Source organism: Cetorhinus maximus, chromosome 11, assembly GCF_964194155.1.
Source record: "Cetorhinus maximus chromosome 11, sCetMax3.hap1.1, whole genome shotgun sequence".
Taxonomy (NCBI): domain Eukaryota; kingdom Metazoa; phylum Chordata; class Chondrichthyes; order Lamniformes; family Cetorhinidae; genus Cetorhinus; species Cetorhinus maximus.
The window spans coordinates 8,723,296-8,737,855 of NC_135889.1; the positions used below are offsets into that span (position 1 = coordinate 8,723,296).

General features: G+C 40.9%; 1 protein-coding gene across 1 annotated transcript in view; it reads left to right on the forward strand.

Moving 5' to 3' along the window:
• Positions 1 to 14,560, forward strand: part of LOC144686374 (double-stranded RNA-specific editase 1-like) — a 309,081-nt gene that overhangs the window by 258,816 nt on the left and 35,705 nt on the right. The window contains exon 9 of the mRNA XM_078551506.1: positions 11,171 to 11,322. Coding sequence (XP_078407632.1) covers positions 11,171 to 11,322 — 152 coding nt within the window. The remainder of the gene's footprint in view (positions 1 to 11,170; positions 11,323 to 14,560) is intronic.

Sequence of the window (14,560 nt, forward strand, 5' to 3'; positions counted from 1 at the left end):
AAGGAATTAGGTGATCCATACAAGATGTGCCGCATTCTCACCATCACTATATTCACCTATATTGCAGCTGGGACTGGGTTCGAGACCAACGGTGGGATCTTCCGCACCCACGTGCCGCCGGGATCTTCCGGTCTCATTGCAAGCCAATGGGCTTCTGGCTGGGGCACCGCCTCGCCCGCAGCGGGTCCCACCCGTGACCAGGACCAGAAAATCCTGCCCCAAGACACTATAATTTGGGAGTTTTGTTCGTGCTCGATTCTCACGAGCACCAAACTCTTCTATTTTAAAATCAACTTCACTACAGTTGCAGTGTTAATTGCAAGGTGGGAAATGGTCTTGTGTGGCTTTTAACAAAACACAGAGCATTCATTTCACTGCGCTGTTCTGAAATCGAAGACTCCTGATCTTCCCGGTTGGAAACAGAGGCGGATGGGTGCTAGGAATAGTGCCGCTGGCCAGCGTGCTATTTTTCCATCACCATTCTCACCAATGGCAGGTTTCATCAGGACGGGCAAAGACAGGCATTGTGATGACATTTTAAGGGAATATGCAAATATGCAAGCAGCCAGGATATAGAGCAGCAAGTGACCAGTAGCTAATAGTCTGTAGTGTGTGTATAGGAATTGCAGCTATGCTGTCCTTGTGAGTGATAGTTGCTGAATTCATAAAGTAGATCTGTCTGCTAAGACATCCTGTACTGCATCTTCAAATAAATTGTCTAGGGAAGAGTGTGTAAATAGCCTGGATCATGTTGAGATCAAAAAAGAGGAGGCATTAGGCGTCTTGAAGGATATTAAGGTGGATAAGTCCCCAGGGCCAGATGGGATCTACCCCAGAGTACTGAGGGAGGCAAGGGAGGAGAATGATGGGGCAGTTGAAGATTGTAACATATCTTTGAATTAATATTGAGATACTTTGAGAAGCTGGGTGCCGTACAACTGCCCTCTGTCCTTTAACTCGAGGTTGTGCTGGATCTCTTTCCATTATTAATTTTGAGTTACGCTTTTGAGTACTTTATCCAACTGAATGTCCTCACTTTTATTCCTTTTGCAAGGAAGAAGCCTGGTGGGTAGATTGATGGTCATTCCACCTGCTCCACACCTACTACTTTGGTAGCTTTTAAGCAAGTTACAAGAGCATTCACAAGGCTGTCACACAGTGTAATCCAACATATACCAGAGTTGCCAACTCTGGTTCAAGCCATTCCTGGAGATTTGACCATGAGACATTTGACCACATGATGTCTGCAAATATTATTGCATTTATATGATTAAGGTTGGATCCCCTGTAGCTGAGTATCCATTGTGCAAGAAGTTATGAGAATAAAGGAATTACCTGTGAGAAAGCAATTAAGTGGAGAACCCAAAGGTGGGGAAAAGAGTCAAACAGGACACTGAGGTTGTGAATATTCTGAAACAGCAGCCAAAGAAGGGGATGGCATTGGTGACAGGGAGTGGAATCTGTAGTATGGTTAAAGGCAATGGATTTGGTCTTCCCAAAACAGGTGGTCAAGAGAGCTGGTAGAAGGGTAGAGCTGGGTGTTGCCAGCATATATGTTCAGCTTGACTTCATGTCTTCAGATGATGACGCCAAAGAGAGCCATATAGATGAGGTGACCTAGGATAGACCCTTGAAGACTTCAGAGGTGTAGCGACAAGAAGAGAAGGCATTAGTGGAGATTTTCTGAAAACAGTTGAATAGATTATAGTGGAACCAAGTATTCTGTGACTTTGATTTGAGCTGTTTCAGTGCTGTGGCTTCAGAGGTTCAAGCATGTAGTTGTATGAAAGATGGGTTCAGATTTGGGAGGTGCAAACATATTCCAGGGACTTGGAGTGGATATGAAGATTGAAGATAGAGTGGTGATCTGCAAGGATGGTATGGAGAGGAATAGAAGAAGGTGGGTCTCATTGACAAGGTGAGCTTGGAGAACATATAAAGGGAAATAGAAGCGAAACTAAAAATAGACATGTTTTCAGAGCTAGGGCAGGGGTAAATCTTGGGGAACTTGATTTGGTAAAGGAAGGGCAATGTGACAGAAATAGCTGAAGGGATGATCTTGTGACAACAAAGTCCATGAGCTCCTCATACTTGTTTGAAGTGAGGGTGGAGGGAGCAGGCTAGAGGGGCTTAAGGATACTGTTGGTAGTGGTAAAGCCAAGGCGTATCTGCATCCCAGAGTAAGCTTGGAGAAAAGTAACATAAACTGGGATAACACTCAAGAGAAAAAATGTTTTATGTAGCTTTTTTAAGTATGCAAAAGGTAAAACCAAAAATGTTAAGTGTATGATTGGTTAAAATTCAAACCCATTGCTGTTATTGGAAACGATGAACTGAGAATTTGGTGTACTGAAAACTGTTTCATGTGTTTGTTTTTTTAATTTTAATCCTCATTGGGGAGAGATGTTACTGCGAAGGAATGGAACTCTTTCCACTTTAGGCGCTCAATGGTGGCACCAAGCATTCCCAGTTATGGTAAAGCGCAATCAGATGCACAGCACTCTCTACCCTGGTCCAGCAATGTCCCAACCTTAAAAGAGCTTCTTCCCCTACTGCATAATTTTCCATTTTCGACACCAGCCATTCTGCCATCACACTAAATAGAGGGCCAATTAGTGCTGAATTATTTCAGTTTGTGCTGTCAGCCCACGCCAATTAGGAACTGGATTAAGACTGCCCAAATTTATTTTGCATTGAAGCCTCAATCAACTGACAGAGGATGTTTTTCCTCATCAACCAGAACTGGATTTGGACATGGGTCCTAGAAGCGAAAGGTCAGTTGTGTCTGTATACGTGATTTATATCTAAATATAGAAGTGTGATTTATAAATCGAATGTGGCTTCTAGAATTTCTTGATCTGACAAAACAAGCAGAAGATGGAGATGTGAGTACCGTATCACATCAAATGGAAATTGCAAAACATGTTCAGCCAATTTAAGAGAATCCTGTATTTGTCGCACCAAGCTAAGGAATGCTGTATAATTTTTAATCGTGTGGCAATTCTAGTCTGTAGAAAGCAACGCTAAGTAAATTAATAGGTAGTTTGGACCAGAAAAAGGATGGTTGGGAGCAATATACTCTATGGATTTGACCTGAATGTCTGATCTCATTCCTCTGACTAGGTACTGGCAGATGCAGTGGCTCGATTAGTGGTGGATAAATTCAGTGAACTGACTGACAACTTCACCTCCCCTCATGCACGGAGGAAAGTTCTTGCCGGTGTTGTCATGACAACAGGTACATTGCAATTTGTTTCATTTCTTCACTTTTGTATGTTGGGTTTCTTTTGGAATAAATTGGATTGTATAAATATGCTTCAATTATTTCACATTTAATAAAAAAAATAGAGTTTGTGATGTTAAAGTGGAATGATTGAGGTGAATAGCATGGATGCATTTAATGGGAAGCTAGCTAAGTAAATGAGAGAGAAAGGAGTAGAAGGATATGTTGATAGCTGAAGTAGATGAGCAAGGGCTCATGTGGAACATAAATGCTGGCAAAAGTCAGTGGGCTGAATAGCCTGTTTCTGTGTTGTAAAATTCTATGCACTGTGTGAAGGCCTGTTGGCTATATATATTTAAATTTTATTCTAGAACTCATTGTGAATTAAGTTTTATTGGTGCTTTCCCATCCCTGTCCTCTATCTATAAAAATATATAAATTAGCTTCCAACATAAATGTGTGTCTTGATTATAAAAATACATTTGCATATGGAATCCCTAATTTCTAACCATTTATAATTTGTGAAAGTTTTATGTACAGTATGGAAGATGCTCAGTGGCGAACTATGGAATAAAACATTTATCCTGTGAGTGAGGAAGACTGGATAACTCTTGTGCAACTGTCACCAGTGAGTTTTATAAAGGTTTTCCTCACAAGTGGAATAAATTTTCTATTCTATTATCCATCAATCACCCTGTTTATTCAACATGCCTTTTGTGTAGTAACAAAGTATTTCAGTAAATTAATGAAAGTGAAAAATGTAAATATTCTATCATGCATACAACAGACTTAACTGTATAACCACATGTATTGCATTAGTAGTAAAGGATGAAACTGGGGGTCATGTATTAATGTCATGTGTGAAAAAACGCATAAATAATTTCTGTCATTGTGAATGAAGAAGACTCTTTGAAAGACCAAAGAATTATAATCCATTCTCCTGCTCTGCAAGTGTTCCCCTTTTCAAATATTTATCCAATTCACTTTTGAAAGTTATTGAATTTGCTTCCACCACCCTTTTAGGCAGTGTATTTTGGATCATCATTACTCGCTGTGTAAAAGAAACATGTTGCGCCTGGTTCTTTTGGCAATTATCTGTGTCCCCTGGTTACTGACCTTTCTGCCACTGGAACCAGCTTCTCCTTATTTACTCAATCAAAACATTTCATGATTTTGAACTCCCCCACCAAATTTCCCTTAATAATCTTTGCTGTCTTGACAGTCTGTCCACATGATAGAAGTTCATCATCCCTAACACCATTCTAGTAAATCTTCTCTGCAATATCTCTAAGCCCTTGAAATCCTTCCTAAAATGTGCTGTCCAGAATTGGCCTCAATACTCCAACGGGGGGCCTAAACAGTGTTTTACAAAGGTTTAGCATACCTTCCTTGCTTTTGTACTCTGTGGGGTTGAAATTGTCTCAGACGCTGGCACAAAATGGGCAGTATAGAATTGGCCTCCCATTATACACACACCTGATAGTTAAGTCCATTGACTGCAATGGAACTGAGTATTTGGCACTGCATGTAACAGGCAACCAATTCAGTGCTACCCATTTTGCGCCACTGCCTAAGATGAATGTCTATTCCTGTGACCCTATTTATAAAGCCAAGGATCCATATGCCTTAGGTTTTTCTTTGTGTAAACGTGTTAGATTAGTTGTTTAATCAGTTATTTCATGTAGCACTGATTACTGGCTTGCATTTCGTCTTATAACTTTTTATAATTATTTATTATATACATTCACTGATTTTTTTTTAAGCATCATAAATGATTGTTGGGAGTAAGGCCATATTATAAATTGTAAATATAATAATTATATTTATTATAAACTATGAAAACAACATCAACGGAACCCCAAAATTAAATAAATAATTTTGATTTCCAGCGTGTACCATGATCTTAAAATGGAGATTGTGCTAATACAGATAGCAACCTCTCCAACTTTTAACAGTTTTAGCTGTGATAATACTATAGAGTAATATTGTCACGTAATCCTCAGGAGGATACAATAAGGGGGCTACATTGTTAGTAAGAAGAAACATGAAGGGAATTGTGGGCTGGTAGTGTCAAAATGAATTCTCACGTGTGCATGGGGAGATGGTGAAGTTCAATCCACTGGGTACAATGATAGGCTGGCTCAGTCCTTGTTTCTTTTCTTGCCTTTAGTTCAGTGTTAGAGTGCGAAAAGCAGGATGCAGTCAAGTTATGAACTTTTCATACAGTACCATGGCTTTAATCAATCATCCCTTTTCACACCTTCAAGTCCCCGGGGTATTCCCATAAACTCTGTAATTGGTTATAAATTGGTGCTTCACCTTCTTCTGTTTGTGTTAGTCTTAATACCTTCTGCCTGTGATAAATGAGTTTTCGAGTTGCTAACTTAAGGAGTTACCAAGGTGATCCGGGCCTTTGCCTTTTAACAATTTAATCAATTTCTGACGTGATCAGGGCCTTTGTCGTCTTCTAACTTAATCAGTCACATATTATCATATGCCTCAACTTTCTACTAATTTTCAACTTAACTGCTTCCTTTCCATGTCTCAACAGATGTAAGTACAATTGTTACCCATTATTACCATAATTTGTGAGTTAAGAGATGATGATTCAAGTTAGTCTTGGTATAATGATTAGGAGTAGCGTGCAGTGTTTTTCATTCATATTGCAATGGAGCAGATCTGTACAATATCAGATAGGAAGTTGTCCGTCACAACATTCTTGGATTACTTCATTCTAAGACAATTCAGTGTAGTGAATCTTGCCATCATTTAGAATATCTGTGTAATTTGTACACACATGAAGGTAAAAATCGTGGGAATCAGAATTTGTGGCCTTAACAGAAATGCAAGAAAATAATTATCTCAATGACTTTCTGCTTGGCTTACATCCAAAGAAAAATGCTGAGAATTGTCAAAATAAACCATGCTGCTGACTGCTCGGCCTCTGCTGCAACATAGTCAATGTTGAAGGAAGTCCAAGAGGAGAAAGCAGAAGCGCTAATCACAGTTTTGAATCATTTGTCCATTTGCAGATTGTGCTGGGGACTTGAGAATATTCAATATAACACCTCTGTTCAAGAAAAGAAAGTGGTCTAACATCAGCTGTCAATTATGTGTGATATACTTAGTAAGAGTTTAGAAATGTATGGCTTAATTGAGGACAGCCAGCACAAATTTGTTGAAGCTAAGTCATGTTTGTAAAATCTAATGGTTTCAATTTGGAGGCATGATTGAACAGATAAAGGGAACACAGTAGATACAGTGTATATGGATTTTTCAGAAGATTTTCAATGAGGTATCTCAGTCTTAAGGTAGAACAGGAGATGTAGCAACATGAATGGAAAACTGGTTAATAAACGGGAAACAAAGGGTTGGCTTCATGATTATTATCAGGATTGTAGAAAGATTGGCAGTGATCAGAACCCAGGGATTAGTGTTTGACAATTAAGAAAGTTTTGTGGATGTGATTAAGACTATTTCCTCAGGTTGGGAGTCAGTGATGAAAGTTTGTCGGTATAAATTGGTCAATTATGAAGTGAGAGAATTTGGGAAGAATTTGTTTATGCATCCAACGAATTGCATCAGAAAGAGACATCTTTTAAGGGAAAATTTGACAAATATTTCAAGTAGATTTGAAGAGGAACAAGAGCAGTGGTATTTGTTCTGCATTGCTTTAGCAAAGAGCCAGCATAGACACAATGGACCAACTGGTCTTCTGTGCTGTAACTCTTTGATCCTCGTAGTGTACTATACTGGCTTTCTGTATCTCACCTTTCCTCTTTCCCTCACCCTCCATACCACATCTGAAACCAGGATCTGATGTCAAAGATGCCCAGGTTATATGTGTCGCCACAGGAACTAAATGCATCAATGGCGAGTATATGAGTGACCGAGGCTTGGCTCTGAATGATTGTCATGCTGAAATTGTTGCACGCAGATCCCTCATCCGGTTTCTCTATTTCCAAATGGAGTACCATTTAAGGTGGGTAGAATTAAAGAATCACTGTGCTGCGTCATATTTTATAACACTGGTATTATAGTGTTCTTAAATGGATTTCATGTGGTATTGTGATTCCTGAGGTCAGTCTGTAACTAACCTATTGATAGAGCATTTATTTTCCCCACTACCAACTGTCTTAAACTCGACTCCCCACAACCTCCATCCTCACCTCTTTTTAAAAAGTAAAATAAATCTGAGGAGCTTGTCTGTTCTGCTAGCTCTGCTGCTTCCCTCTTTTCTTCTTGCCCAACATGTTACCCACTGTGGGTCCGAGTCCTGAGCCCCCATCTTTCTGTATTTTTTCACCCATCCATTTCCATGGTGGCTCCGAGCTAATCACATCCATACACCCCACCATCTTCTCCATTAACCCTATTTGCACTAAACTGTGACAACCCATTTTCTGTTTATGATCCCTATATTAGCTGACATTGTAAATGCTTGTTTCTTTTCCACTGCCCACTCCTTGGCACTGTGCCACTGCCTTTGCAAAATTGCTGTCATCAACTCAACCAAAAAAAAACAGGCTTAACCCCCCGCCCCAGAGCTGTTCATGCTAGATTGCCACCTTCCGAAGTTGTGAGTATCATTCCAGAAGCTCATTACCAACCTAAGCACCAAAACCATCCTGGGAAAAGTCACAAATTATATTCTGTGTCTGAGACTATGTTGCATTAACTCTCTGCAGTCTTCAACATGGTTAGTCAGCCCATCCAGTGAGCCCCTCTCTTCCATTGTCTATGGATGCCCCCTCATACTTAAACACAGTATGTAAATCAGTTAAGGAAATAAAATGTCCCCAAGTGCTCCTCAGGAGCGTTATAAAGCAAAGTATGACACCAAATCACATAAGGAGATATTAAATCAGATGGCCAAAAGCTTGGGCAAAGGGGTAGGTTTTAAGGAGTGTCTTAAAGGTGGAAAGTGAAGTAGAGAGGCAGAATGGTGTGTAGGGAGGGCATTCCAGAACTTGACGCCTAGGCAACTGAAGGCACAGTCACCAATGATGGTGCAATTAAAATTGGTGGCGCACAAGAGGTCAGAATTAGAGGAGCACAGATATCTTGTAGGGTTTTGGGGCTGAAGGAGGTTACACAAATAGGGAGGGGCCAGACCATGGAGGAATTTGAAAACAAGATGAGAATTTTAAAATAAAGACTTTACTTGACCTGCAGCCAATGTAAGTCAACGAGCACAGGGGTGAGGGGGCAGCGGGACTTGCTGCGAGTTAAGACAGCAGAGTTTTAGATGACCTCAGGAGTACGAAGGGTAGAATGTAGGAGACCAGCCAGAAGTGCGTCAGCATAGTCGAGTCTACAGACTTCCGAAATCCTGCACGTATGCTGTTTCACTCACCCATCACTTCTTCTGTTCTCGCTCACCTGTATTAGCTTACAGTTCCACAAAACTTCAAATTGAAAATTCTCATGTTTAAAACCCTTCATGTCCCCATCTTTCCAAATTTTACCAGCGCTACAACCTCTTCAAACACAGACTTCCTCTGATCGACCTCTGGTAGATGCACCCCAAACCCTGGAATCCCATCCCTAACTGTGTCTGCCTTTCCACTTCCTGTCCTCCCTTCGTACCCTCCCACCTCTGACCAAGTTTTCTGTTACCCCTTCTAAATATATTTTTCGGCTAGGCATCCATTTTTCATTCATTTACGCCACTTTGAAGCAGGCCAAAGCCAAATTTACAGGCCTGATAAACAAGATGCCATGTAGAGACATCACAGTTAATGGTAAAAGCAAAATACTGCGGATGCTGGAAATCTGAAACAAAAACAGCTGGAAAAACTCAGCAGGTCTGACAGCATCTGCGGAGAGGAATATGGTTAACATTTCGAGTCCGTATGACTCTTCATCAGAACAGTTCTGATGAAGAGTCATACGGACTCAAAATGTTAACCGTATTCCTCTCCGCAGATGCTGTCAGGCCTGCTGAGTTTTTCCAGCTGTTTTTGTTTTTATCACAGTTAATGGGCCTACAGAGGCCCAAACCACTACAAATGCTATAGACTGCAAATTGTCAGCTCAGCGATCAGTATTAGTAATTTAATTACCTAGGTGCACTTGATCTACACATTTGTTAGACAATAAGACTAACTTCGACCTGAACAATATATGCACCTGCTTTAATAATCAAACTACTTCTGTTGTGATGAGAGATCACCTGCAAGTAACCCATGATGAGAATGAGTCATTTACTTCTGGAAGCAGCAGACACTTTTGTCGATTACTCCAGGAAATGCTTTCGCTGTAGATGAGTGCAAAAGACAAATACTAGCAAGTTGCAAACTCCTAATAAAAGTACAGAGTAAATATTGACACCACTGTGTCAATGAGCCAGTGAGTTAGAGGTAGGGTGAAGCTGTGTTTTAATTTGCCAAACTTATGACTGAAACTAATAAAAACTGATAAAAGCAGATTTATCTTTCCAGCAAAATATAGTAACTGGAGGATAGTTACATAATACAAATGATAAGTGCAACGTCAATCTTAGTTACTTACAGCAGTACAGTCTCCAGGTGTGAATAACAGGGGAATTACCCAATTATCTCCATCCTGGCTGGATCTCGTGTTACTATCTGCAGCCGTGAAAATATAATGGAGATTTTTAAAGTTACGAAGCAAAATTCACCAAGATGTCAAGTTTACATAATTCGTGAAATAACTAATATTGCTAACCAAGCTGACAATGTTTTCTATTTACAGTTCATAGCATTTAGAGTTATTTCAGGCCTCTATAGGGCCATTATCTGAGATGTTTCTGCACGGGTCCCTTGCGATCATAAGGAAGATGATGCCTTTTTTTCTTTATTTTGTGTTTTCCGGATAATGGATGTCCTATTTTTATCCAACAATTCTATCAGTCTTATATAATGCTCTTTGGCAATGTGGCAATCCTTTTTTCCCCCCTAAATCTTCTAGATGTTCATGGAATATGTGTTAAGGATGCATTGAAAAGCATTATGTTTTGGTAAAACAAATCATAGAATAGCATGTTTCTTGATGTCCATCTTTTCAGGCAACTAAAAGAATGATAACTAGGATCCTTCTATTGTGACCTAGTAGAACCTGTTTAACTCCGGGGCCAGAATTTTATGTCCCGCGAGCGGGCACGCACCTGATCCGAACGGGCGTAAAATCATGCGAGACGATGTCGGGCGAGCGTCCCGACTTCATTGCGTGCTCGCGCAATATTTCGCTCGGCGGGCGCGCGCAAAAGTCGGAAGGGTGCCCACCAACAGTTATGCGGGCAATTAAGCTTATTAATGGCCCACTTGCAAGCGATTTTTCATGACTCGTCCAACCTTACGGTTGACGGATGGGCCAATCAGCCAGATGGGCTTTATGTTTTTGATGAAACCTCATCCAAGGGCGGGATGAAACCTCCATTAGGGTATGAAATTTAAAAAATCTAGGGATTTTTTTATGAGGTCTGCTTTCAGCTACTTGATTGCGCTGCATGGACATTTTGTGCAGCATTTTTGTGCTTTATTTTATTATTTGGAGGTCTGCAGCTCTCTGAGGCAGCTGTCTGCCTTCAGGGACCTCAGTGGAAGCGCTCACAACACCCGCAGTGACGTCGGCACCTGCCCTCTTCCCACCCCCACTGGCAATGCTGAGCCTTTCTCAGGGCACCAATTAATGGCCAGCCAGCGTGAAATCGCAGTCGGGGGACCATTTCCCGTCTGCTCCCGGGCCCGCCGGTCACGTGCATCTGACGAGTGCAAAATTCAGTCCCTGTTTATTTTGTCATCAACCCACAAGTCACTGACCAGGTCAGTGGGAAAGGTTTGTTTGAACACAGTGGTATTTTTAAAAAATATACTTTTTATGCATTTTCTCAATCAAATGCACAAGCCTGAACTTGCAATACCCTAGTACGGACTGGAGTTTTCAGTGTTGTAAAAACAATATTTTGTGTTCTCATTTCTAAAGTAACAAGACAGAAGACCACCACAAATCCATTTTTGTTAAGCGTGAAGGTGGAGGCTTCAAGCTTAAGGAGAATGTGCAGTTTCACATCTATATCAGTACATCGCCATGTGGCGATGCCCGTATCTTCTCACCACACGAAGCAGCAGTGGAGGGTAAGTGTTTATTGGTTGCTCCAACAGAAATCTTATAGGGGGAGAAAGTCTCACACAACAATAAACTCTTGCTGGCTCAAATTGAGGCATGGCCCCCTTAACAAATCTTGGATTTCTTTCAGCCCTCACTACTTGCTCTATTCACTGGGTGTTACAGTCAGTGACTTTCGCTTCTGAGACTAGCAAGGAGGGACCTACTATTAGGAACATGAACAGAAAACACTGGAAATACTCAGGAAATCAGGCAGCATCTGGGAAAGAGAAACAGTTAACACTTCAGATCTGTGACCTTTCATCAGAACTACTATTAGGAATGAAAGCAAAATACTGTGGATGCTGGAAATCTGACATAAAAGCAGAAAATGCTGGAAAAATTCAGGCCTGGCAGCATCTGTGGATAGAGGAACAGAGTTAATGTCTCAAGTCTGATCTGACTCTTTGAAACTGGAGCGAGGTAGAAATGTTTATGCTGTTGAAAAGGGGGGGAAGCAGGATGGAGCAAAATAGAAGGTCAGGGAGAGGTTAGAGGGCAAGAGAGATTAAATGACAAAGTTGTCATGGAGCACAAGACAAAGGGAGTGGAAATGATGGTAACATAGAATAAAGCTTTGGCCCAGAGTAGGTGTTAATAGCAGATTAAAGGTTGGTGCTGTCTGAAAGCAAAATAGCAGAATGTGTTAATAACAGAAAAAGGATCTGCGTGTCTGAAAGCAAAAACATGAAAACAAGATACAGACTTGGGGGGGAAGATTCAAAATGGAGGACAGAGTTTATGGTCTGAAATTGTTGAACTCGGTGTTGAGCCAAGGCGGCTATAAAATGCCTACTCGGAGGATGAGGTGCTGTTCCTCCAGCTTGTGGTAGACTCCTATCACCCCCAACACCTCATCCATGACATCTTAGCCATTTAATCTCTCCTGCCCTCTAACCTATCCCTGACCTTCTATTTTGCTCCACCTGATCTCTCCCCCCCCCCGCCCTTTTTTTTTAAACAGCATAAGAACCCATCATATTTCTACCTCTCTGCAGTTTCAAAGAAGAGCCATGTTGGACTTGACATTAACTGTTTCTCTCTCCACAGATGCTGCCAGACCTGCCACGTTTTTCCAGCGTTTTTTTATTTCTAATATTCTGAATGCAAAGAATCTGTTGATAATCTTGCGCAATGATCAGTTTGATTATTTTGAGAGGCAATTTTTCCAGGTTTATTTATTTGGCAATTCTGACCTGGGCAGCACTGGTTTGAGGAAATTGGGATTTTGGGCCGTTTTATAAGAGAACCAGTGAAACCAAATTTTTTTTAAATGGTAACTTTCCACAATAACCACTCAAAACTGTGAATCATTAATGAGTAATATATAAAATCAGGAAAGTCATGATCATGTTAAATAGCTGAAAAGCCTATGTGCCCAGTTTATGGCTTATGCAGTAAAACACCCTATATAGAATTAAGGTCTGTGGACTTATAGATAGAATGTGAGATTATTTGGGAGGAATTTCAGAACCTAACCTATTTTGAAGCTGGCAAAGGACAGGTTTAATGAGTTAAGTTCATATAAACCCGAGTGCCTTACAGGAAAATTGTTCAAGTTGCAAGCTGCCATTCAGTAACCATTCTGGAGGGTGCAAATTCTAAATGAATAGAATTACCATAGGTCATGGCGAATAAGTTGACCTGGCATATAGAATGAATTTTTCAGTGCCAAAAACCATACTTTTGCATCTGCTGGATGTATAAGTGGACCCCACTTTTCACCTACGAAATGCTCTACTCGCATTGCTAGTAGGCCTTAGTTTCTCACCCCAAAAATGTACGTTTTATTTACCTTAACTTGTAAATCAGTGCATGGGATCGAGAATGTGACACAGGCTGTGCTGCGAAGATGTGTGTGAGTTTAAGACATGCCCATACAGAGCAGACCACGAATGGCTGTTGAGTGATGAACAGATATGGGTCTGCCAACAAAACAAAGGAAGTATGAAGCTGCCTTCAAGCTAAAAGTTGTAGAAGTTGCTAACTCGTCAAATAACTGTGCTGCAGCGAGGCAATTTGGTGTTAGTGAGACACTGGCGTGAGAATGGAAGAAGAAGGAATCTACCCTGAAGAAGATGCCCAAGACCAAATGCACCATGAGAACAGGGACCAGCCACTGGCCTGACCTTGAGAAGCATGTATCATAATCGGTTTTCGAAAATTTTCAGAATGGTTGCACCGTCACAAGAAATACAATGTGTATGTTTGCACTTAAGTGGGCCAGAGTCCAGCAAAGGTTTCAGAGCAACAGCTAGTTGGTGTAGTCGCTTTAGGGAATGAAACTGGTCTAGTGTTGCAGCAGAAGATCTAGATCGCTTAGAGACTATCAAAAGTCCTCAGTGCCAAAAAGTCCATTAGCAGTGATTCATCATCGGACAGCAGCAAAAACATGAGTACCCATAAAGTTGCATCCAGCAACATGGATGAAACGCCCATGAATTCCACTATGCCCAGCAGCCAAACCGTGGAGTGGAAAGGTGCAAAAACAGTTTAGTGAAAACGACAGGACACACGAAGACAAAATTCATGGTGGTACTCGCTTGCATGGGCGACGGAACAAAACTAAAGCCTACGGTAACTTTCAAAAGTAAAACCATGTCAAACATCAAGGTCCCTGCAGGATTATTTTGTGCATGTCCATGAGAACGGTTGGATGGATGAGGATGGAGTAAAGTTTTGGATTGATAATGTGTGGAATAGGTGTCTGAGTGGCCTACGTAAAGAACGCAGCTTATTAGTGTGAGGCATGTTAAGATCCCAAATAACCGGTGAGATCAAGAGGTGCCTATGAAGCAATTACACCCACATTGCAGTTATACCAGGGCCTAACGTCTGTAGTTCAACCTTTTTGGATGTGTGACTTAACAAGCCATTTAAGAATCATGTTTGCACAGAATGGAATAGGTGGATGGTTGATGGAGAATAACCCTTCACAAAGAGTGCTCCCTTCCTTAATGTTTTGCGCAGTTTCATATCAAATTGTGGGATGCTGTTAGTGCCAAGTGTCATCAGATCATTGAAAAAACATGCGAGATTCAATTCAGTGGATGGAGAGGAAGGTTATTAGTTACGGAGGGATGATTCTGAAACCCAAAATACCAGATCTAATCCTGAGTGGGATCCTTATGATGGTACCATAGCCAAAGTGACTCAAAAAGAGTTTGTCAAATTCATTCATTAGATGACGAAGACAATGAATATGAC